The 24,100-nt window shown below is 59.3% G+C and overlaps 2 protein-coding genes across 2 annotated transcripts; one reads left to right on the forward strand and one right to left on the reverse strand.

Annotated features, from left to right (window-relative positions):
* The first annotated feature begins 39 nt into the window (after window positions 1-39).
* NAT9 (N-acetyltransferase 9) lies at window positions 40-6,278 on the forward strand. Its single transcript, XM_022589697.3, has 7 exons — window positions 40-107; window positions 742-827; window positions 1,728-1,837; window positions 2,386-2,529; window positions 3,138-3,197; window positions 3,407-3,501; window positions 3,609-6,278. The coding sequence occupies exons 1-7, from the start codon at window positions 69-71 to the stop codon at window positions 3,741-3,743; spliced, it is 669 nt and encodes a 222-aa protein (XP_022445405.2). The 5' UTR covers window positions 40-68; the 3' UTR covers window positions 3,744-6,278.
* NHERF1 (NHERF family PDZ scaffold protein 1) lies at window positions 6,019-23,180 on the reverse strand. The gene is made up of 6 exons (XM_022589696.3): window positions 22,476-23,180; window positions 11,885-12,046; window positions 10,691-10,844; window positions 8,358-8,398; window positions 7,119-7,208; window positions 6,019-6,907 (listed from the first exon to the last, which is right to left on the reverse strand). The coding sequence occupies exons 1-6, from the start codon at window positions 22,935-22,937 to the stop codon at window positions 6,716-6,718; spliced, it is 1,101 nt and encodes a 366-aa protein (XP_022445404.1). The 5' UTR covers window positions 22,938-23,180; the 3' UTR covers window positions 6,019-6,715.
* Between the last annotated feature and the right edge of the window lie 920 nt (window positions 23,181-24,100).

Below are 24,100 nucleotides of genomic sequence, written 5' to 3' on the forward strand. Positions count from 1 at the left end.
GGACCGGGATTAGGCCCCGGCGGCTGCCGTCTGCGTGGCGGAAGTGGGCGGGGTTCGCTCCCACGCGCATGCGGGAGGGGCGGCCGCCTGCCAGGTGGGAAAGCGGGGTAAGTTGGAAGGGGTGGATCACACCTGCTGGGTACACGTTCGTCGGCGAGGAGTGGGTGTGAACTTGGCCGTCGCGGGACCCCAGTGGTTGTGGGGGTTCGAGAAGAGTAGCCTGTAACTCATCACAAAGAGGAGGGGATTGAGGCCTTAAGCCTGCCTCACCCAAGAGTGGCCAGGGAGGCCCCGATGGCTTGGGGGGCAGGAAGAGGGAGGACCCGAGCCCGGGGGGTGGTCGCTGGGAAAAGGGGTTGGAAGTAGGTTTAAGACAGGGCTGAGAAGTAACCGTGGGGCGGAGTCTCAGAACTGGGGCGAGTGATGGGAGTTTTGGTGATGAGTCTTGGTGCTTGAGTGTGGGGCATCGAGCTTCCGGGTGATGGGGCTGAAGGGACTGGCAGAAAAAGCAGCCCATATTTGGCCCCTTGAGATGCGAGCCCAGGATTGTTTAATCATCTTTCACCAGCCGTGTTCCCTTTCTTGCAAAGGGTTTAAAGTCCGTGTTCTCTGAAGTGAAGAAGGACAGGGGCTCTTCTGACAGCTTAGTCCCCAGGAGGCATTTAGTGAACTGAGAGCCGGGGCTCCCACCCTAAGTGGGAGGAAACTCAGGTGCTGAAATCTTTGCCCTCCCACCCGCAGGCTGCTACCATGAGGTTAAATCAGAACATCTTGCTGCTGGGAAAGAAGGTGGTGCTGGTACCCTACACCCCAGAGCATGTGCCTAGGTAACCATTCCCCTGACATGGGGTGCAAGCCAGCTCTCCAAGGTGCAGTGAGGAGGGTGAGCCTGACTTAACCCCAATCTCAGAGGCTGTTTTCTCTGAGAAGGAGAAACATTGGTGTGAGAAGTAATTGCATACGGGAAAAAGTGAAAACTGAAACAGAGGGCTATGACCTCCCTGGAAGAAGTCATCCATCCCCCTGTTTCTCCCTCCCAACCCCTCAGCTTCCTTTCTGGCCTTTCAGCCAGGAATTCTTTTATGTAAACTGCATGTATGCAAGAAAAAAAAGATACTGTCTTCTAATTATAAATGAGTGCCATTCCTCTGGTGCCAGTAAATAGGCTCAGTTCTTGGAAACTAAATGTTAGCTTGTCATAAAACTGAGCAGGTGGGTCGTCGTGATGTCTACTGCTTGGAAAGGGCAGGACCGAGTCGCAAGGTGGGACTGTCGTGGGCCAGGTGACGAATGTCTGGTAGACAGGGATACTGGTGCTGTAGGCGTGTGTTCTCTACTTGTGGTCTTCCGTTTGGGGGTTCCTGGTGCCTGGCCTTTGTGGAGATCTGTCCAGCCTTCTTTGCTGAGTTTGGCTTGCCAGGACCTCCCCTGGGGAATTTGAGGAATGTTCAGCTCCAGGCTGCTCCCCCGCACTGACCCCTGAGATAGGAGAGGAGGCTGGATGGATAGAACTGCCTCCTGCGGTTCTCTTTAGGACTAGCCTGCCTCTAGTTCTTGGGCCTGTGGCCTTCTACCATAGGAGCCATTATAACTCTTTCTTCTAGCCCTCTGTGAGCCCTGGGGGGGGGGTTCTCCCCTCAGCCATCCATTTCTTCATCTCATAAAGCGTCAGACTTAGGCTTCTCAATTTGTCCTGCCTGCCAAAGGCCGACCCTCCGTCCCCGCAGGTACCACGAGTGGATGAAATCAGAGGAGCTGCGGCGTTTGACAGCCTCCGAGCCGCTGACCCTGGAGCAGGAGTATGTGATGCAGCGCAGCTGGCAGGAAGATGCAGACAGTGAGAAGTGGAGGCCCCGGGCTGTGCCGGTCATGGGAGGGCTGATTCCAGAGGCCTTACCGGGTTCCCACCCTTTACTGTTCCCAGCTGTAGCCCCGCTGGAGCCACAGAAAGTTTGCAAAAAATACTTCGTGAAAAGCTTGGGAGGTGCCTGAATCCCTCAGACTGCGACGCCCCCTGAAGCAAGTCCCTGTGGCTGACGCTTCCGTCCTCTTCCCCACTCCCTGCACCAGGCGTGAAGGGATTTAGAGAAAGGAAAGCATTTGGGGCTCTGGCTGTAAATCGAGGCCCTGCCCCTTGTGCCCCTTGCCGCAAGCCCCGTGTGGTTCGTGCTCTGAGAATACAGTTGCTGTTTGCAGAAGGCCATCGTCTCCTGCATGAGGCCGATTTAGGCTTTGTAATCAGCTGAAGGAAGTGCTGGCTCCCTTTTCCTGCCCGACTCAGAGACAGTGGTAGTTCTCTGCAGTTCTCTGGCTCGGGTAGGAAGACTGGCCTCCCTGCACTCCTTTGGGGAGTGTAGGTGATAATCCCGTCACCTCCTTCCTCAGAGTGTACCTTCATCGTGCTGGATGCAGAGAAGTGGCAGGCCCAGCTAGGCACCAGCGAAGAAAGCTGCATGGCGGGAGATGTGAACCTCTTCCTCACGGATCTAGGGGACCCCACCTTGGGGGAGATTGAGGTCATGATTGCAGGTTTGTTCCACCGGGCCCTGCCCTCCATCCCTCTGGTCCTCAGATCCGCTGAACCTGAAGACACCGAGGCTGTGTAGGGCACTCAGAGAGCTCCATGGACAGCTCCGGCCTTGGTGAGCCTAGCACCTGGCTGGGCATACTGTCACTTGGCACCCTGTTAGCCTTGTGGCTCACCCCTGGTAGTTCATTTTATTCCCATCTCATGCTTAGGTGTGAACTTAACCTTTGGTTTTAGGGTCTTCAAACTGCAGTCTGCCCCATCCTTGGGGTGGACTGGGGACCCTCCCAAAATAAACGATCTTCCCTGGAGCATCTCCCCATGCCGTGGGAGGAGCCCCTCCAGTTTCTGTGTCCATCAGGGTCCTCAGCCTCTTTCTAAGGGGCCGTGTGACTGTCCTCGTGGGGCAGCACACTGAGCCGAAGGGGTCAGTTTTGGGGTCAGGTTGCTGGGTGCCTCTAAGCTGTGCGACCCCGGGCGAGTCACTTAACTTCTCTGGGCCTCTGTCTCCTCCTCTGCCGAATGGTGCCCGTAGCTGCGAACTTCCTAGGGCTGCGAGGATGACGTGAGCCGGGCACGCACTGTCAGTGACTGTTGTCATTCCTCCTAGAGCCCAGCTGCAGGGGCCAGGGCTTGGGCACCGAGGCCGTCCTCATGATGATGTCTTATGGTAAGGAAGGCCGAGCAGGCTATGTTGGGGAGAAGTGGCCAGGCCCCAGGAAAAGGCGAGGGCATGTTGGGAGGGAGCCTTCGGGCCTGAGGGTGGAAGCCAGTGACAGGCGTTTCCATCGCAGGCTGGGACAGGAGGGGCCGAGGGTGCTGGGGAGGTGGGGGAGGGCTTCATCCTGCAGCTCATCCCTCTCTAATCTCTTCTGGGAGGAGTGACCAAGCTAGGTCTGACCAAGTTTGAGGCTAAAATTGGGCAAGGAAATGAACCGAGCATCCGGATGTTCCGAAAGCTTCACTTTGAGCAGGTGAGGATGGTGCCAGCGCGAGGGTGAGGCCTGGGTCTGGGCGGGCCCAGTGGTGCTAGGACTTGGGCCTGTAACTTAGTTGGCCCTGCTCTGTCTGGATCACGTAGGTGGCTGTGAGCAGTGTCTTCCAGGAGGTGACGCTCAGACTGACGATGAGTGAGCCGGAGCGGCAGTGGCTTCTCGAGCAGACCAGCCACGTGGAAGAGAAGCCCTACAGAGCTGGGGCGTCGGAGCCCTGCTGACAGCCGGCCTTGTGGACCAGCCACCCTGTGTGGATAGGGGTGTGAGACCAGAGCCCTGCAGCAGGCACACAGAGGGGGCCTATGGGGCAGACTGCTCTGGCCTTGCTGCAGCCTGGGACTCTCCTCTTGGGGCCCTTCAGACTCCGGGCTGGACTTGCCTTGGCCTCCCTCTGGCTGGCCTTGTGGCTGAGCCACTCCAGGGCCAGCCCCTCCTCCTGGCCAAAGCTGGGCTCAGACTCTTGGAATCTGGAGTGGACGGCATGAATCCACGGGAAGAAGCAGGGTGGAGGTGGAGACGAGGGGGCGCCTGGTGAATGGGCAGGACCTCTCTTTCCCCCGGAGGGCCAGAGGGGCCACCGAGGCTCTGGCCGGGAGTAAAGCGCACTGCACGCAGCTTGCCCTGTTCTCTCACTGGGCCCGTGTGGAGGTGAGCTGCCAGGAGGGCCAGCCTGCGGCATCTGGTCCGGCGTCGTAGGGACAGGGGAGGGGTAGCTCGGTCCTCTGTCATCCAGCAGAAGCAGGTGGGTATGACCCCGGGAGGTCTGGAAATAAATGAGCTCGGCCTTGAAGGACAGACAGGTGGCTTGGAAAGTGGGCGAGTGTCCTTGCTCCTTCCTCTTTGGAGCCAGTTTTGAGGGTGGAGTAGGTTAGTTTCGGATGCAGCTGCCTGTGGCTGGAGTACCCCCCCTGCCGAGGAAGCTCCGGGCCTCCTCAGTTGCAGGGTGTCCTCCCGAGGGCACCTGCGTCCTCGCTCTCCGGGCCTCTGCCTCTGGGAGCAGCTGCACCTGCGAAGGCCACTAGGGGGTGCCAGAGGCACAGGTTCGGATGATTACGCTGCTTGGCAACCGGGGCTTAACAGGCAGAGCCGGGCCGGGGCTCCCCACCTCACAGCGAGGGGGACACCCTTTGACTTCTAACCCCATCTCGTGCCCTGTCGTAATCAGGGTTGGCCGTCAAGAAAAGTCAGGCGTGTTTCAAAACACAATTGGACAAGAGACTCTTGAGGGCACCTAGGACATTTTCAAGGGGGGGAAGTGGTCCCAGGCAAGTTGAGGCACTCGCCCAAGGCCCCAGAGCTTTTGATGGCAGAGCCAGGACTGTGGCTGACGACCCCCAGCTCCCAGGCCTCTCACACCAGACTACGCATGTGGGGAACTAGAATCTGAAACAGGCCTGAAGCTAACACACAAACTTTGCTTGCTGGGGCCCCCAGCCCCTCAGCGACAGTTCCTTCTGAGCCACGTGTTCCTTCCACCTGTCCCCAGCTTAATCAGAGTCAAAAGTCCTGAGGACTTCCCCACCCAGCAGGTGAGGTAGGGAGGGGCCCCTTCTCAGGCCTGCTAACCTGCAGGGGGCCTCCATCAGGGGTCAAAGGGCAGGCTGGGGGCCCGGCCAGGCTCAGCCTAACTGCTTGCCAGTGATGTTGTGATAAGGGTTTTGAAAGGTTTCTCTTAACAATGGTGGGATTCAAACCTTAACAGGTCAAATAGTGATGGCCAGATAGTGACCTGCCCTTCCCTCCACCCCAGGGGCTCCACGGGTCCCCTCCCTGGTCCACTGTCTCCCTACTTGTTCTCCTCAGTCCCAGGAACCTGGCTTTTCTGAGTGGTCTCCTGGTTGGGTAGAGAATAGCCCAGGGCCAGCTTCCCTTCCTTCTGAGCACCTGCCCAGGAACCTGGCCCTGGCAGGCCACCCTGGCAGATCTCCAGGATGTGGCCTCAGGGGCAGAGGTATAAGGGACCTGGGTGAGTCCTTGGAGAGTCCCCTCCATGCCACCTGCCACAGGCACGTCCCAGGGCTCGGTGGGCCAGGTTTGTTTTCCCCCAGTCCCTCCAGTCAGGTCCACGGCCAGATAAGATGAGAGTATCTGGGACCAGCTCAGGTCACTCCTGGGACTCCTGTACCTTGCTGGCTGTGGGTGGAAAGATGAAGCCTTCTCTTTCCAAGTCTGGCTCCATCGTGAATTCACAGTTTGAACGCTCCTGGAATCCGAGGTGCCTTCCCGGCGCCCTCCGAGCGCGTGGGTTTAGCTCCCACTTTCCCTGATGAATGTCCCTCTAGGGCAGCCCCAGTGAGCCAAGCACATGGGGTGGTGGCGGCGGTGGGGGGGGGGTGGAACCTCGGCAGGGCCACCCAGCAGCTATAGGCTCAAGGCCCTCGGGATAAAGCCACCCCACCTCCCCTCCCTCCAGCTGTTCCCTACCCTCTCTGCCAGAGGCCACGCCGGGAACACCCATGGACAGAGCTCCAAAAGAAAACACAGAGGCCAAGGCGGTTTGGAGAAACCGGTTCAATTTCGATAACATTTCCTTACAACTGTGCCTGGCTCAGGGCTGGGCAGCGGGTGGCGAAACCCTCCCCGTGTTGCCCAGGTCTCTGGGGGGTGGGAGCAGAAACAAAAAAGTTCTAGGCTAAGGCCGCTGCTATGTCCTGGATGCAACAACCTGTAAAATCACGTTAATCAAGGAAACGGACGTCCCGCTAAAGTCTGTGGTACTGCACTCTTTAAAAAAAAAAAAAATCAAACAAAAATAAGATGCCCAAGCCACAGCTTAGGATGATGGCCCCCTGTCCACTCTGAGATGTTGCTGTGATCTGAGTCCTCGATCAATCCTGGACCCAGTCATCACTTGGGGTCATGTGGGAAGGTGACCTCTCGCCCAGTCCCACAATCCTTGCTCGGTAGAGGTCCCAGTGATGTCCCAGGAGGGTGGCATCGGGACACCTGGTAGGCTGAAGCACCCAGTGGGGGACAGTCTGCTTTCTGATTGGGGCCAGGACGGAAAAACAGTCACCTTCCCTGAAGTAAGGGAAGAACACAGTTCTCTAGAAAAAAGTCAGATTTGCCAAGAGAGGAGATGCTGGTGCTGATTTGTATGTCGATTTGGGGGTAAGTGGGGAAGAGGGAAAAGGAGCCGGGTCGGGGTGTGGGGCTGGCCCGGCCCTGCCAGCCTTCCTGGTGGCTGGGGCACTCAGAGGTTGCTGAAGAGTTCGTTTTTCTTGCTCCAGTCCATCTGCGGGGCCCGTTTGCTGCTGCGCTTCTGGTGGGCCCTCTCTTTGGCCACGGCCAGGGAGATGTTGAAGTCCAGAATGGGGTCGGAGGAGGAGGAGGTAGATGAGGGTGCCGTGCAGTCCTGTTTCTTGAGGCTGTCTTGGGAATTCAGCTGTAAAGAGGAGGGGGCGGCAGAGTGCGGGAGTTAGTGCCTTGGCGAGGTGGCTCCCTTGGGGCGGTGCCCAGGGAAGCCAGGTCACAAGAACTGAACGTGGCTCAGCATGTGACCTCCACACAGGCTGGTGTGCCAGGATCAAATGTGGCCTGGGAATGGACTTCCTGTCACCCAGTGCCACCCCCCTCCGCCCAGCCGGCCAGCCTACCTCCTCACTGGGGTCACTGGAGGTGGATCTTGCCAGGGTTGGCCTGGGGCTCTCGGAGGCCGTCTTGGCCAGGGCTTCACGACTGTTCTCCTGGCACAGAGAGGAGGCGTGTGGGTGGGCAGGGCATGGGGTGGGCAGTCCTGGGCGAGGAAGGGCATTCCCAGGGAAGACAGGCGCCTCGGTCTGAGAAGTTCCACTTAAGCCCTTGCTATCCACCCCAGAGCCCCACCGCCTGAGCCTGCCAGGGCCCCTCGAGGATTTACATTTTCACATTCTTCCAAGGATCAGAGGGTAGCCCGGTTCCACCACCCAGGCAGGAGGAACCATCCATCGTGGGATTAGCTGAGTTACCCGCCCCAGTCCTCCCAATGCAGCCTTTGGGGCTGACTCGCCTTTTGGGACGGCGACCCAGGAGGGGCCTCCTGGAGTGTGGGGACACTGGGAGCATCTTTGCTTGGCGTGGGGAACGCCCGTGATGCTCCCTGAATCTCCTGCAGCCCATCTGACTGTTTACTTGGACTTGACCCCGGGATTCTTGAAATCTTAACCCCAAAGCAGCCAAGAAGGGCTTTGAAGGAAGGAGGTGGATGAGAGTTCTAGACCCACAGGTAGAGTGACAGAAGGCTCAGGTGGTCCAGGGCCAGCCCCTTGCTGTGTCTGTCCCCCAGCAGGAGCCCCCGGGGAAGGGAAGCCTTCGAGCAGACCCTGCAGAGAGCTCCCGTTCCGTGGTCCGACAGCGAGTCGGCCCACCCTAGAGCCAAGGCCTTGACCAGGGCTGTGGCTTGGTGCTCAGCTCCTGCCTGGGTTCCTCTGTGGCCCCAGCTGCCACCGGGCCCCGCCATGTCCCCCCAGCCTCCGCTGCCTCCTCTTCCCTCTGTCCGGGGAGGACAGGCTTTGTTCTTCCAGCCCAGACTGGAAGTAACAGGGGCCGGGGAGCGCGCGGCCAGACACTGCAGCTCTGTTCTTGGGGGGAAGAATGGCCGCCTCTGTGCGGTGGGGAGCTAGAGGCGGAGCTTGGCACCCAGGATGGCGGGCTGCGGACGGGCCGGCCAGGCCCCTCTCCCTCCCCGCTGCCTTGGGCCCAGGCGGGGGCTGAGGGATACACGGGCAGTTACATAGCTTGGGGCCCAGGAGGGAGCAGCCTGGAAACCCGTAGTTTCCACCTGAGCCAGATGCTGTCCACCTCCCACTGCACCCCAGGACTCAGCGCCAGAGAAGCAATTAGGGGTCTGCCTTTACCTTCCGGATCTCTCCATTGGTGAAGGGCTCAGGCAAGGGACCTAGGCGAAGGAGCAAAGAGCGGAGGTGAGGCAGGCTCTGGGGAATGCCGATGGAGTGGGGCATGGAAGGCAGTAAGTTGCGGGGTTTGGGCAGATAAGCAGATCATGTTCCCCAAGGTCGGTGTTTAAAAGTCTCCTGACTGCCACCCACCGTGAGTACCTTTGACATTTTGACAACCCAGCACCCACATACATCATGTGTGTGTGTGACAAAAGTTTAACGAAACCACTTGCCCTTACCACATCGCAATGCTTTTTGATATTTTCTATTCAGTTTCATTAAAAAAAAAAAAAGAATTAAAAAAAAACCCAAAAAACAAAGATGCTGGCCTCTGCCTACTCGATTAATCCCAAGAACCACCGATGAGTAAGGAGCTGTTTGAAAAAAAGCGCTGTCCTAGAGGGGGCTGAAATTCCAGGCTGGCTGCCTACCAGCCACCCGGGAAGCTTGTTGGAAATACAGGTTCCTGGGCTTTCACATCAGTTCCTGCTTCAGTGCGTCTGGGACGTGCCTAGGAATCAATATCTTTCAAATGCTCCCTAGGTGACGGTGGCATCACCAGAACTGGGACCACACCCTGGTTATGATTAGTACCTGCCTCAGCTGAAAGAAAAGAACCCCAACTCCTACTGGCCAGTGTGGGGATCAGGGTGGGGGGGGGGACCAGAAGGCTCAGGGCAGAGTCCTGGGTGTGCCCTCCCCCAGCCAATGGGAAACCTGGTGGTGGCAGAAGGGGTCAGAGGGAGAGACACTCGGGCCTGGGGTCACCCTCCCTGGGCTCACTCAGGGTAGACACCCCACCTGGCTGCAAGGGGCGGCTGTTCCGTCTCTGGGGACTGGTCAGCCTGGTGGGTTTCTTCTGAACTCTTAGCTTAAGATCAGCGTGTGTCCTTCTCCTCCCCTGGACCGTGGCCCCGGCACAAGGCAGGCATACCTGACGCTCACCCAGCCTTCCCACGGTGGCTGGGCAGGGGAATGCTGGGACATGGGGACACTCACTCCCATCCCCCTGCAAGCAGCCCCTCACCCATGAGCTGTAGGCTGTCTCACTGTGGTAGGGAGGCAGCCGCTGGGAGGGGGCATTCCTCTCCACGGGGAGAGTTACATCCAGCTGGGAGGAGGGTCAACTGGGGAGAGTACCCACCCCCAGGTCTCCCTGTGCAGGTCCTCTGGCCAGAGGCTGCAGGCACTGAGGTTCCCAGGGCGTTCCCACCCAGCCAGAGGGAGACAGAGGAGGGAGGAATGTCTGAGGGTTGATGACTTGGGGGTGGGGAGCAGAGAAGGATGCTGGGGGAGGCCGGGGGAGGTATTTGAGCAGCTGAGGGGAATCCAGATTTCAGCTGTGTCTTCCCACACCATGTTGCCAAGAACAAGGCTGGGGGCTTCTCTTGGCTTCAGTTTCCCCCTTAATGAGAAAGGGGATTATCTGAGTGACCTGGTTTCCATGAACTTGGGAGCCAAGGGTAAAGGGGTACCCACCTCCCATGCCCAGGGTCTGCTAGCGACTTCTAACTCACCCATCCCCGCCTCCAGGAACCCCCAGGACCCACTGGGCCCCTCCAGCTGGGGATCTAAGTTTGTGGCAGGACCTTTGCGTGGACCCATCTGCTACAAATATGACCCTCAGGGAGGCCCCACCCATTGCAAAGTCCAAAGATTTACCACCCAGCCCCCCACCCCTCCAGGAGCCATCTTCCCAGGGAGAAAAGTCCAGACCAGGGAGCAGAGCACCACTCAACTCCTCCCTGTCCTGGTGCAGCAGCCCTGCCCCATTTGGCTTGGGCTAGGGTGGGGGAGGTGCCAGGCTTGGCAGGGTGATGCGGGGGATGGGAAGGGCAGGGGCCCAGGGACCCACTGCTCTCTAGAGCCAGCGAGCCTGGGTTTCCAAGACAACCTGAGAGAAGGGAAGGGGAGGTACTGGGCCCTGTCATTGGACTCTGATCTGACCAAGCTAAGGCTGGAAGCCTCTCCAGACTTAACCCTTTCCTTGCATCAGCACTGCCCTGAGAGATTGCTGGGGGGAGAGGGGTGGGGGCCCAGGCCTCCCTCCGGTGCTGCAGCTTTGGCCTGGGAATCGGCAGCTCACTTCCATCTCGCCATCCCTCGTGCCAGCTCCCCCCCCGTCATATGCCACCCTCAGAAACCCAATGTCAGCACCAGCATCCTCTCCCTGACCCTCTCTCCCAACCTACACCGTCTGCCTGCCTCCCCGTCCCGTGGGACACAGTAGAGTCTAGAGCACCGGCCCACATCCCTGACCCGGGGGCCTCGGGCCGCCCTGCCCAGCTCACCATGCAGGTGCTCCTGAGACGGGATCACTCTGCATTTCTTGAAGAACTCATCGGTCTCCTTGTCCACCACCAGCAGCTTGGCCTCGTCCCCGCCAGCCTTGATGGCGGATACCACGTCCCCGTGCTGCCTGCCCTCCACGCAGACCCCGTTCACCTGTGGGTGGGGGCAGGGGTTACTGGCACAGGTCTCAGTTCCGGGGTGGGCGGGGGCAGCTGGAAGCAGTACAAGGGGTCCTCTCTGTCCTCGGCCAGTTGGCAACTGGGGGACACTCAGCCCCCCCTTGCCTGTGGAGTCCTGAACCAGGCCAAGTGATCCTCCCACCTGATGGTCAGATGGGGAGGCAGGACACGTGGGAAAAGCCAAAGAAAATAGCCGGCCAAGACTGAACAAACACAGCTGTGACATGGGACGGGAAAGATCTGGGAGGCCTGAGTTGGGCCCCAGCTTTTCTAGGTACTTCCCTCCCTGGGCCTTGGTTTGCTCACATGTAAAATGAGAAGTCTTGGGAGAGCTGATCTTCCAGCTCTAAGGTTCTAAGACTGAGATTCTGGGACCGGCCCCAAGACACTTGGTTCACGTTTCCTCTCCCAACGAGCATAGCACAAGAGTGTAAGAGTGTGCCTGAGAGCCCCACTTGGGAGAAGGATTTCATCCTCCTGCCCCCATCCTTGTGCCTGGCATGAAGGCCTTGGGCAGAGGGAAGCTCTGGCGGTCGCCCCAGACATCTAGCTGGATGGATGGGTGAATCGTGGACAGCTGAGTGTGTCTGCTCGGTGATGAAGAGCCCAGGGGAGATCCAGGCAGGAGAGAAGTCAGTCCATCTCTCCATCCATCCACCACCCATCTTTCCTTCCTTCCTTTTTTTAAAAAAAATTTTTTTTTTTGCCACGCCACATGGCTTGTGGATCTCAGTTCCCCGACCAGGGATTGAACCCAGGCCCCAGGAGTGGAAGCGCACAGTCCTAACCACTGGACCGCCAGGGAAGTCCCCCATGTTTCCTTCCTTTTGTCCTTCCTTCCTTCCCACTCCCCCACCATCCTCCCCCATCTCCCATCCATCCATCTGTCTGGTATCTCTGGGCTGCCCGAGCCTCACAGGCTAATAGTGAAGGAGCAATGATGTGACGCCTGCCGCAGGGGAGGCCTCCTGCAGCCAGGAAGGAAGAGCCTGGGAGGAAAGCAAGAAGCGTTACCTCCACGATGCGGTCCTGGGCCCGGAGCCCCGAGGCCTCAGCGGGCGAGTCTGGGTCCACTGCCCGGATGAACTGGCCTGGCTTGGACTTGTCGCTGTGCAGGTTGAAGCCGTAGCCGTTGGGGCCCTTCTTCATGGCGCAGAGCCGAGGCCGAAGCTCGTGCTGCGGGGAGAAAGGAGGGGCCACGGTCATCCCACAGCACCCCGGGTTCCGCCCTCCCTGCTCCGTGCCTGACCCCACCTCCCCACCAAGGAGAACTGGGGGAGGACGCAACCTTGCTGAGATCCTACGTGCTGGCCTGGGACTCAGAAGACCCAAGACCCCCGCCTGCAGCAACCTGGCCGGGTGACCCTGGGCAGGCCACCGTTCCCTCTTCTGGCAAATGAGGGGTGGGAGCAGATTAGCTCAAGTCTCTCCCCTTCTGACATTCTAAGGGTAACCACGTTATTTTGATCACTACCTCATCTCTCAGGGGGTAGCATCCCTGCCAGCCTGGCTGGGTACCTGGGACAGTGACTGGGGACCCCCAGCCCTTCTGTACCCTATTGTCTGCAGCGGGGGAAGCAAGGGCAGCTGGTTACTCAAAGCTGGTCAGCATGTTTACAGTAAAGCCTCTCCTCGCCCACACGGACTCCTGTCTCGTCCCCACCAAGCAAAATGACCCAGCCAGAAAGGAGCTGGGGGCCAGATGACCACAGACCGGAGTGAGGCACAGCCAGGGGTCCTGGATGCGACAGGCACATCCCCACCAGCAGAACCAAGGCTGAGGGGAAAGGCAGCAACAGAACCCCAAAGACCGTGTGGGTCCCCAAGGAGCCCGAATGGGGAGGGGAGCGGTGGGGAGCCCCGTGTGGCTGTGGCCATGGCCTGGGGAGGGGGACCCACGGAAAAGGTACAAGAAGATTGCCCTTACACACTCAGACCCTCCGCTGAGAACGGTTTTCACCAGCCTAAGCAGCTTAGCTTAGAAGCTGCAGCCCTGGGGTACGTTTACAAGACGGAGGGAATACAGTGTGAGGGGGCCAGAGGCCTGAGCCCATGACCGACTTGGGGTGCCTCTCCCCCTTCTCCCAGGCCTGCTAGCTCTGGGTTATCACCCGGCTGCCAGGTATCTCCCATTTAGGAGCTATGTGACCTGGGGCAAGTAATTTCCTTCTCAGAGCCTAGGGTTCATTGTTTGTAGACCATTCTTAGTGCCAGGGTTGCTAGGAGGTCCAGGGGGTAATTAACATATGTGGGAACACCTGACCACGCTAAAATCTCTGTGCCCGGTTTGCCATCGTTGCTAATATCAATACAAGCTGAGAAGTGAGATTCTGAGGGTGGGGTGGGGTGCCGGGTAGCTCTGAGACCTCACTCCCCAGCTGGGAGAGGAGAAGGCAAGGGAGGGGTGGGGAGGGAGGGGAGGGCTTACAGGCCTCCTGCCCCAACTCGCTGGCCCCAGGAGGCGGCTGCCATCTGCAGTGAAGCCTCAGTCCCCACCCCTCTGCTCTGGGAGGGGTAGGGAGGTGGCCGGAGGAGGGTGACTCTGCTTTCCTTTAGATGCCTGGGTGGGCCTTTGTGTGTTTCAGGATGTTGGTAGGGGGTGTGGAGAGGCCAAGACAGGAAGGAGGGGTGAGGCGACGTTTAGGCCTGGGTTTACCCTAATCTGGGTTAGAGGCCCCGTGCGCTCTCACTTCACCCCAGACCACAGCTGACAGTTAAGTGAGCATAAAAAAGTGGGGGGCGCCCACGGAGGCACCCTCTTTTCTCCAGTTCTCCTCATCCCTTCCGGTCCTCACTGCAGGCCCACCCCCCCGCTGCTTCCCCTGGGGTGGGGGGGGGAGGCCCTCCCGCAGCCTGCAGCCCCCGCCCCCCACCGGGATCTAGTTCCGGGAGTGAGGCTCTTTTCCCCTCAAGCTAATCCCTCCGCGGAGCTGCCAGCCCAGCCCTCCCCCAGGCCCAGGGGAACAGGAACAGGTCCGACCAGTTGCTACCACGGGGCAGGCTCAGCTTTCTGCCCCAGCCGGGCAGTGCTCTGCAGTCACCCTGAGAAAGCGGGGAGGGTGAATCACGGGGAAGGGAGAGGGCAGCTCTGATGTCTCTGCTCCCCCCGGCCGCCCCTCACTCCAGAGAGCCTTCCCCCCAGCCTCGAGATAGGGTTAGGGGTAGGGTGAGGGTTAAGCCTGACCCCTATCCTCGAGATGGGAAAACTGAGACAGGAAGCCCATTGCCTGATGTCAGAGCTTCACGGTGGAGAAGCCAGGACGCCACCCCGGGCTCTGACTTGGGACCTGTGCTCCCGCCACCATCCCTGGAAGGACCCAAGCCCAGGCTGGGAGGAGGCCCACTGGAGGTGGGGAGTTGCAAACACCGCTTGCAGCCTCTGCTGGGAGGGGCAAGGAGATGATGAAACCGCAGGCTTCCTTCCGAGGCTCAGGCTCGCGGCCTCTCGCGGGGCGACACGGCGGCGAGCAGGCCCGGCGGCTTCGGGTGTCCTCCTGGCTGACGGGGCGGCACTGGCTGCCCCCGTGATGCGTCTCTGTGCCGCGGGCTTCCCTCACTGATCCTCAGCACCTTTCACCCCGGGGACCCTTGCCTGGTGACTTGTCGTATGCACCTCACTTCCTTCTGCTGGCGCCAAGCCATGAGGATCTCATGGTAGATCCACCTGCAGGGCCCAGGCCCCCGCTGCTCCCTTCCCCCTGCACTGGGACCTGTTCCGTTGCTTTCTGGGGTGGCTGGGGCAGGGGACAAGGAAACCCCAGGCGTTTTCCGAAGCGCTCAGACAAGTATAGAGCCCCACCCAGCTCCCATCTTCCCTAGTCCCCAGAGGCTCCCTCCCTTCCCATGGGGCTGGGGGGGGGGGGCTTCCCATTCTTCCCGTGTTGCTCTCCACCCTTCCCCCAGCTGTCCCCAGGAGGTGTCATTGCCAGCTGCTGAGTCAGACCATTAAAGGAGGCCATCCCAGCCTGGTGGAGGCTGGTGCTGTCAGGAGTCCTGGGGGCAGCTCCCTCAGGATGTGTGGTCAGCACCGAGAAGAGAAGATGGGGAGGGGAGGTGTCAGGTGCTGGCCGGAGCTTGGCCACCATTGCTCTGGGCCCACACCCCCAGAGCTGGGGCAAGGGGAATAAATGGAACATCTGGGACATCCTGGGGGTGGTATGCGGCTCCCAGGAGCTCAGGAGGGGACTTGTGCCATAGTGGCAGCTCCGGAGGGGAACATGGCCCCAGCGTGTTCAGAGATTCAGGTGGGTCTTCCAGTGTGGATGACAGCTCGGAAGTAAAAATCAGGATCTGCTCAGTGGGGAGACTGGCAGAGAAGTGAGAGGAAAGACCAGGAGGCGGTGGTGGCCGACGGGCTGTGCAAATGGGCTGGGGCGGCTGGGGGCTGGATGAGTCTCTCACTTCCAGACAATGCCAGACCTGCCTTCCAGAATAGACCCTGTCAGGAGAGCTGCCTCTAGACTCTCCCCATGGGGGCTTCTCCCACCCTGCGGGTCTCGGGCTGACCCGAGCCTTGCACAGGCCTGCCCTGGCTGCTGGCTCCATTCCGTCCTCTTCACCCAGGGAGCCCAGTCACCTCCACCCATTCAGCCCAGGGAGCGGATGTTGGGCACGGAATTCAATAGGCACCACCAGCAGCCACCTGGAAAGCTGGGGAAAGTCGATACCCTAATCCTGGTGACCGTCTCTGGGGAGCAGGCCCAGGGCCGCTCCCTGCTCCTCCTTGGGGAGGGCGGCTGGGGGCCAACGCCCCACTGGGCCCAGCCCCTCCCTGGCCGGTGCCATGGTGATGGGCCCTATAGAAAACAAGCCAGGCTGCTTCTCCCAGGCCAGCCAGCTCCGGGCCCCAGAAGGGGCGGCTGGAGGAGCAGCAAGACCACCGGGGTGGGTAGGGGAACAACAGAGGTGACTCGTCACCTCCCAAGGCTGCCCTTCCCCCCAGCCCGGCCAGCCGAGGGCTCTTCTTTATGCAAATAAGATAAGAATGATACCCTGCCCCCACACAGGGGAATCAGCCCCAACAAGGGAGGAGGGGTGGGGGGGTGGAGAGATGGAGCCCTGGCTGTTCTGGTAGGGGAGGGGTGGGGTATACTGGGTGTAAGGAGCCCGGGCTGCTCTGGGATGCAGCTCAGGCCGCTCCACGGGGCTCTTGGAGACACAGGCCTGGGTCTGGTGCCAACTCTTCAAGGAAACCAGGATGGAGCGAGCTGCCTCTGCCTGGGGGTGACGCGTGACTGGGCAGCACGGGGGCACTGTCCTTAGGGCAGGCTGGGAAGTGACCAGGAGCTCAGACTGCTGGCCAGTGTCCAGGCTCTAGGCTGAAGGCATCCTCTCCTCACCCAAAGGGAGGTGATCAAGGGCTCAGCTGTCACTGACCCATGATCTCTGGCCCTGATGTGGCTTCATTTATTTCTCCCTAGAAGACACCCCAGCCCAAGGTCTGTACACACTGAGGAATGCTGCCACCTCCCTCTGCAAAAAAGGAGCGACTCTAGGCCTTGATCTCATGCTTTGCCATTTCTCAGCGGGAAGGCCCTTCTCCGGAGACCCGCAGGGTGGGATCCAGGAGGGAGCCAGGTGATAAAATGGGGGCTGCTTCTCTGACACCCCCGCCCAGGGACCCCGAGCCAGGTTCTCCCTCTGGCTCTTTTCTCCCGGTGCTGGCCAGAGACCCACCCGATGGAGAGTTTGGCTCAGTTCTCCCCAGGCCTGGGCAAGCCTGGGATAGAGCAGGCTGGTACCTGGGCTGCGGCCTGGCTGGACACCACCCAGGCTGGCAGGCTCTCTACCGTCATCCCTCCTCACCCTCCTTCCAGAAGTTGCTGGATTTAACTCCTGTGGGCTGTCCCAAGAGGCTCTGTAAGGACCTTCTCGGAGCTTGTGAAATCGGGGCTCTACGTTTAGTGAGCACTTACTAAGTGCCAAGCATCCCACCAGGGCTTTATAAGTGTATATTCTCGTCAGGACCCAACTGTAACCCTTTGGGAGGAGAGTATTATTGCCCTCACTTCACAGATGAGGAAACTCAGGTTCAAACAGGTGGCATAAACCGCTCAAGTACATACAGTTGATAGGAGGAGAAGAGGGTTGGCTTTGAGCTCAGCTCTAGAGCAGCAGTGCCCCATAGAAACAGAATGCCAGTCACGTAGGTAACTTAAACGTTTCTAGTAGCCAAATTAAAACGTAAAAAGAAACAAGAAAAATCAGTTTTAATATCTTACTTAACACAACATATCCAAAATATTATCCTTCTAACACGTAATCTATTTAAAAGTTATTAATGGCATATTTTACATCCTTTTTTCTGTACTAAGTTTTCAAAATCTGGTGTGCATTTTATTTTTCACTTACGGCACATCTCAATTTCAACCAGCACATTTCATGCGCTAAGCGCCACACGTGGCCAGTGCCTGCCCAAAAGGCCCATACAGACCCTAGAGGTATTGCTCTCAACTCTTAGGCTGTCCCCTGCGTCCCCACGGCCTTTCAACAAGCACAGGGAGAGGCCGGAGCCTTTGTCCCTGGGAAGTCAGTCCCCCAGCCTTGGACGGCACTAGAACCCAGGCCTCGGGGCATCCGCACCACTTGTCCTTTTCAGGGCGCAGGAAGCCAAACATGGTCTGGGGTCGGGGGACGTGGTGAACTGTCCTACCCTGAGGGGTGGGGGAGGAAGGCCAAGGCCGTCAAGATCAGCCTCTCAGGGGGAGTCCTTTGTGCTACAGGGGAGCCCCAGAGCCAGCAAGGACAGTTCTCAGGCCCTGGGGATGAGGGTAGAGACTTGGTCACCAGACTCCCGGCTGGGCCCATCGTGTGAGAAGGGATGGGGCCTGGAGCCTGCCCCTTCTGCGCCGAGGCCTTCCATCGGGGCTGACACTTTTCCTGATGGTGTCCCCTGGGGACAGAAGCACCTGGGAGCCCTGGATCCTTGCAGGGAGCTGGTTCCAGCAGCCTGAATTTATGCTGCTCTGATGGCCCTGGTATGGCCCAGAATGTGATGGGCAGAGACACCCAGCTGGAGGGTCAGGCCCTTAAGCACAACCCAAGCCAGATGGACGTGCAGACACTGGAGTCAGAGTGAGCGGAGTTCTCAGACACAGCCCTGCTACAGGGTAAGGGCTCCCTACTGAGAACCGTGGGGCCCACCGCCCGCACTGATGGAGCCTCAGTCTCCACATATGGACAATGGGGCTAGTATCTACCCCGTAGGGTGGTCATGTGGATTAACTGAGATAAGGCATGTTTAGTACACAGCACACTGCCAGACACATATAATAACTACCATTTACTTATTATTTATCAACTTACAAAATGGAGAAAATAATACCTGATTTGCAGGGTTGTGGTGAGGGAAGAAAAAGAAAAAAATCAATGAAGTGTGTATCACTATCTTTAGGGCCGGGCAACTAGTAGGCTTAGAGTAGCTCCCATTATTGGGGTCTAGAGCTCTGGTTTCTCTCTGTAAGAGGCTCACAGCACCCTCAAGACCTTGGCCAGGCCCCTTCTTCCCCTAATTTCTAAGCACTCCCTGACTTCCTCAGGGATCCATGGGATGGGAAGCCTGAGGAGGAAGAGAAGGGCCCCCCCATGGAGACATGACGGGGTTCCTTGAGAAAAAAGCCCCTTTCTCTTTCCAAGAGAATCATCTCCAGGATTGAACAGGAACCAGAAGGTCAGAACCAGGGGCTATCCCAGGGGAGAAAGAAATCCCAAGTATGTGGCTTAAGAGGAGGAACCAGCACACAAGCCGTCACACCCTGTCCATTTCCAATCCAAACATCCTGCAGCTCAAGCCCTGCTCTGCCCTCGCAGACTCCAGCTCGGTCGGTGCGAAACGGAAACATGGGAAAGAGGTTGGAGGCTGCCAGCTAATTGTGCCCACCCCCGACTTTGCCACCTGGGGTACCTCTGGGATCAAGGTCAGGCGTGGCGGGAACCCACCCCACGCTGGGCACTTAACACACACCTTCCGCATCATCTCATCAAATCTCTCCCACAACCCTGCAGGGTGGGGTCCCCATTTCACAGAGGCAGAAGCTGAGGCTCGTGGGGAACGCTGAACAATCAGGGTCCCAGAGCCAGAGGGCAACAGGGCTGGGATTCACAGACTTTTGGCTCTCTAGTTTTAAAATGGAAGCTGCTAGTAGGCAAGAAAAAGGAGCGGGTAAAGCTCCATCTGGAATTCCAATCTCCGGGTGTGCTCTCGAGGCACGAACAGGCCCAGGTGGGTTGGGCTGAGATGAATGAGGACAAAGGTCCCCCATGGCTGTTTCGCATTCATCCATTCATGCAAAAATTATTTATTGAGCCCCTCCCTGCTCGCTGCCGGGGACAGTGATGGGGATATAAACATAAATAAGCCACAGCTGTTGCCCTTGGGACCCAGCACGGGCTGGTGGAGGAGATACGAACAGATGACTGAGATATTGCGTGTTCAGTGTGAGAAAAGGTGGAAGGACAGGGGGCAGAAGGTGAGGAAAGAGTTCACGATGCCTGCGGGGTCGAGGAAAGGTTTCCTAGGAGGTGAGTGTTGGGGAGCGTGCTTGGCGCAGAAGGGGACTGAGGGTTCCCACGTGCAGATATCAGGTGCGAAGGCTCAAAGCACATGGCATGCTGGGAGGGGATTCGGACCCTCGGTGTGGTTTGGTGGGCTGGTGGGGACAAGAGGCGCGGTGGCGAGAGAAGGCTGCCAGATTGTGAAGGGCTGATTCTTCAATGACAGCGACCCCAGATGGAGCGCTTTCGGATGCCAGGCTTGGCCACGGCAGCACGTGCCCTATGGGAGAGGCAGATCCAGGGCTAGCTGCCCCCTGGGTGGGCGTGTAGTCATCACTGTGAAATATGTATTAATTCAGATCTCAGCAACCAACGTTCACTGAGCACTTACTTAGTGGAGGCTCTGAGCTACTGGCTCGACAGGCATCCTCATGTAACCCCGCCAACGCCACGAGGCCCCTGCTGTCACCCCCAATTTACACAAGAGGAAATGGAAGCTTAGAGAAACTTGGCTCGCTCGCGGTGGCCCAGCGAGTGCAGCTGAGCTGGCTCAGGCCTGCCCAGCCCCTGCTGTGGGCCCCGTGCCGGCTGCCCAGCTCGAGGATTTAGGCCTCATCCTGTGACGGGGGGCCGTGAGCAGGGACGCTGCTGCTCCTCCCTCCCCGTGGGCGGAGGTGTGCCGAGTTGGAGGCACCCCGCCACCTCCTCCGAGATCAGTACTATGGGCACCCCTCGCCCTCTGCCCTGCATCATTCTCGACCCAGGCCGCTCTTCCCAGTGAGATGTCACCCGCCACCCACTCTGCATGACACTTTCCCACTAACGCCTTTTTCACTTCTGAGAACTAACGGGGATGTCATTAACAGCCCCCACTTCGCAAACGAATTCAGACTCAAACTGATCAGTAACATTCAAACGCTGGGTGTATCCCTTACATAGACATCCCTTGTCTTTTCGCGGAACGATGAACTCTTATGACGTCGGTTAACTTTTTTTTTTTCGTTTTTTGCAACGACAGGGCGGGTCATCTGCAGGCCCACCGTACCAGATTTCATGGGAACCTCCTACCAGAAGGACTTAACGCTGCTCGGCGGCCATGCAGAGGCTAAGAGACACCCCACTCACAGCTGGGATTCAAATGCCTGGGCGTACAAGATGCTCAGTCCAGCACACTAGGGGCTCAAGGACTTTCCATTAGTTGTAAAATTCTAGAGAAGGCAGGTGTCACTGGAACCCAACGCCCTCATTTTATTGATGGGAGAACCAAGGCTCAGAGAAGTTCTGATTTGCTCGTTGACCTGAAACCCCAAGAGGCCTGGTGATGGTGTCCCCGGGACTGGCTGGAGGGTTCTGTTCCCTTCCACGGGCCCAACAGAGCATACACACAAATGCAGGTGTCACGCCACTACCTGGGGCAACCCCATCCTGCGCTCACCCAGAGAGCAGAAGCCAACCTCTGCTGCTTCTCAGGTGGCCTGGTGGGGAGCACACGTGCTAGGTCAAGCCTCCGTCCTGGCCTCTGCGCCCCCCAGCTCCCCGCAGGCCCTCCTGCACCCAGCAGCAAAACCAAAAGGGCACCAGGAGGAGCTAAACATGACTGCAACCTAGAGGGGCGGGGCGGGGCGGGGAGGCCGGTTACTTGTGCCAGTGCCGAAGTCCAAAAAAACAAAAACAAAACAGGAATGGTCAATCGATGCCCTCGGCACAAAGTTCAAACTGGATTTCTGCCTGGGACCAGAGGTCATGGGTCCCAACTCCCCAGTGTCAAACCCCTGCCAGGGGTGCTCCGACCCCACCCCCACCCTTGCCAATGCCAGCTTGTTAGCGGCAGGAAGCAGGAGCCTGGTGGCCCTGGCGTTCTCGGCACCCAGCTCTGGCTGGACAGGGCTCCTGGTGACTTCACCTCCACCAAACCAACCGGCCCTCTCCAGCTCCACTTACTACCCTAAAAGGCTGAACTGTGCCCTTTCTCTGTCAAGGGAGGCTCCTACTGGCACCACGGACACCCCTGCCAGCAGGTGGAGAGCTGGTGAAGCCAAACGGGCCCAGGGGATGCCCTGGTCCTGCTCCCCACAACCCCACCCTGAGGCCCCCCCTTCACTCTCCGGGGAACAGCAGGCTCAATACAACTTCCCTTTTGCCTCCGCCCCTCCTACGGCCGATCCAAACTGGGGTCATGAGAGGAAACACCAAACGTGGTTAGAAAGCAACCAGTCTGCTTGCTGTCCAGGGACTGGAGTGAGACAGCTGATGCCAGGGCAAGACCACCTGCTGTCCGCTGTCCAGCCCAGGAACGCTGGACCACTCCCGCCGCCGTTTCTCCTCCTCCAAGGTCTTCCCTCCCGCTCCCAGATACCAGCCAGCGCTTACTCCTCACATTCCTGAGAATCATAAATCCCCCTGGGTGGCAGAGCTGCCACCATCCCCCAGACCAGACGCCTCTGAGCCTCCTCCCTGAGCCCCACCCCCATACATCGCCTTGGGACGGTGGAGCTTCTTTCTTAGAAGTCACACCGGACTTAAGGAGGATGAAGTCCAGCCAGGCTGAAGTTAATGATACACACGCCAGCCAGCGGGCTGTGGGGAAGGGGGGAAGTGCCTGAGAACCCAGCGTGTGACCCCCTCCCCTCCCCTCCCAGCGCTGCAGCTCCACACAGAAAGAGCGTAGTTATTGCTCTAGGTTTTTGAAGTCGGGGCCGCTCTAGCCTCACCCCAGCTTCATTTACCACCCCCAGGGGCCGTGGAGAAAGCTGGTCACTTGCACCAGGAGGGGCGGGATTGGGAGTCCCAAGGGACCGGAGCAGACACCACCGACAGAGTCGAGGAAAAGGGGACTGGACTCCCTGGAGCCGCTCGCCCTCACCCTCACTCCCAAAGGCGCTCAGGGTCCCAGCCCAGTCTGGGGAGAGAGAGTAGGGGTCGCGGGACGCAGCCTCAAGGCTGTAACTGCCAGTTCGCCCGGTTGGCGGGCGGAAGCAGTCTCCCCCGTGAGGATCCAGTTTCAGAAAGACAAGGCGGCAGCAGGGCTGGGCGTCCGGGGCGCCTGGGTCTCTGGACTACTCTCCCTCCCACCCGGTTCCAGCCTCGCCGTCCGGCCCGGGCCCGCACTTACCCGCTCCTGATGGCTCTTCTCGGCCTCGTGCGGCTCCGGCGCGGCGGCGGGCGGCTCATTTTCGCCGCCAGCCCCCTGCTCCTCGGCGACGGCCGGCGGCTCGGCCTGCCCGGATCCTTCCTGGGGGCGCAGCATCTCCTCCCGGACCTGGACGCCCAACTTCTGCAGCCGCTCGTCGGTCTCGGGGTCGACCACCAGCAGGCGCACGGAGTTGAGTGCGGCACGGATGCGGCTCACCACCTGCTGGTGGGTCTCTTTCTCCACGTTCTCGCCATTCACCTCCACTAGCCGGTCTCCGGCCAGCAGTCCCGACTTCTCGGCCGGCGAGCCGGGCTCCACCAGCCGGATGAACTGGCCTACCTTGCCCTTTTCCCCGTGCAGGTGGAAGCCGTAGCCGTTCGGACCCTTCTCCAGGCAGCAGAGCCGGGGTAGAGGCGCCCCGGCCGCCGCGTCCGTGCTCATCTCGCCCTGCAACGGCTCAGCGGCGTCCGGTCGGGGTCCGGAGACGGGACGGTCCACCCCTTCTTCTCACCCTGCGGGCCGGGAGACGAGAGCGAGGGCGGCAGGGAAAGCCCACGCCGCCGGACTGGCAGAGCGAGCAGGTGTCCTGGGAGCGGCGGACGCGAACTGCGAGGAGCCGAAGCTGAAGCTCACGGACCAATCCCCGCCGTGCGCGGAGTCTGAGCGTTCCAGAGCCCGCCCAGGCTGCTTATTCCGGGGGGCGGGGCCGCGTGGAGGGTGTGGACCACCGAGGGCCAATCAGACACCACGGAGAGGGGGCGCTCTGGCACGGTGAATGACACCGGCCAATGGGAGCGCGCAGGGGTGAGTTTCTGCTCTCAGCGCGGCGCCCCGCGGCGGGAGAAGAAAGAGGGCTCAGGAAGTGGAAGTGTCTGTTACCAAGTGGCTGGCTGAGGCCCGGGGGTGGGGGGGAGGGGGAGGGCCGGGGCAGGGGCGAGTTCCTGGTACTGGGCAGAGCGGCCCGCAGGATCTTTTCTGATTTCCCTCCACCTGCCTCGGGGATTGAGAGCCAACCCTCGGGTAAAAGACCCTAACATTTCAACAGCCTTCAGCCAAAGTGTGCAACTCCAGTTGGGGGTGGGGGTGGGGGCGACTGTTGCCAGGAAAATCAATGCCGCTCCAGTGCTGCGAGCGGTCTTACGAATAAGAACGAGGTCCACCTCGGACCCAACAGAGTAGTTTGAATAACGAGATTTTTCCATTTGTGGGGCCACTTTGCTTTGTCCCAGGAACTGCTAATAGGGGTGCGGGCTCTGATCCTCGCTGGGACAGTGTGAGGGTCCAGCAGAGAGCCCAAGGCTTCACGGGGCTGCCCATCCAAGACAGGCCACCTAGGGACAATGGCGTGGGAATTGGCGTCAGCCTTTGGCTAGGGAGGTGGGGTTGGGGAGAGGCAGATCAGAGTCAGGTAACCAATCTCTGGGTACATTCCATAGGAAAAGGAGCCCTGGCTTTTTTCAATAGAGAAGGAAAAATGATTAGGACCGTAAGATAAACCTTTCAGTTCCTACTTTCAGATGACAGGCTGGTCACAGAGGCTGGGGGCAGTCTGTTAGGAGTGAGGTGACTAGTTGGGGACATTGAAGGATGAGAAGCAAATGATT

Source organism: Delphinapterus leucas, chromosome 19 (genome assembly GCF_059928025.1).
Source record: "Delphinapterus leucas isolate spDelLeu-1000000601 "Yukka" chromosome 19, BTC_Dleu_Yukka2, whole genome shotgun sequence".
In the NCBI taxonomy this organism is placed as follows: Eukaryota; Metazoa; Chordata; class Mammalia; order Artiodactyla; family Monodontidae; genus Delphinapterus; species Delphinapterus leucas.

What these genes read in the sequence shown, in the direction of transcription:
- NHERF1 (XM_022589696.3), bottom strand. Translation starts at nt 22,937, where the DNA reads ATGAGCACGGACGCGGCGGCCGGGGCGCCTCTACCCCGGCTCTGCTGC. An exon ending in AGAAGAGCCATCAGGAGCGG is followed by an intron (nt 12,047 to 22,475) that starts GTAAGTGCGGGC and finishes TTCTCCCCGCAG; the next exon opens with CACGAGCTTCGGCCTCGGCT. An exon ending in GTCTCAGGAGCACCTGCATG is followed by an intron (nt 8,399 to 10,690) that starts GTGAGCTGGGCA and finishes TCCTTCGCCTAG; the next exon opens with GTCCCTTGCCTGAGCCCTTC.
- NAT9 (XM_022589697.3), top strand. Translation starts at nt 69, where the DNA reads ATGCGGGAGGGGCGGCCGCCTGCCAGGTGGGAAAGCGGG. An exon ending in CTGGCAGGAAGATGCAGACA is followed by an intron (nt 1,838 to 2,385) that starts GTGAGAAGTGGA and finishes CTCCTTCCTCAG; the next exon opens with AGTGTACCTTCATCGTGCTG. An exon ending in CCTCATGATGATGTCTTATG is followed by an intron (nt 3,198 to 3,406) that starts GTAAGGAAGGCC and finishes CTCTTCTGGGAG; the next exon opens with GAGTGACCAAGCTAGGTCTG.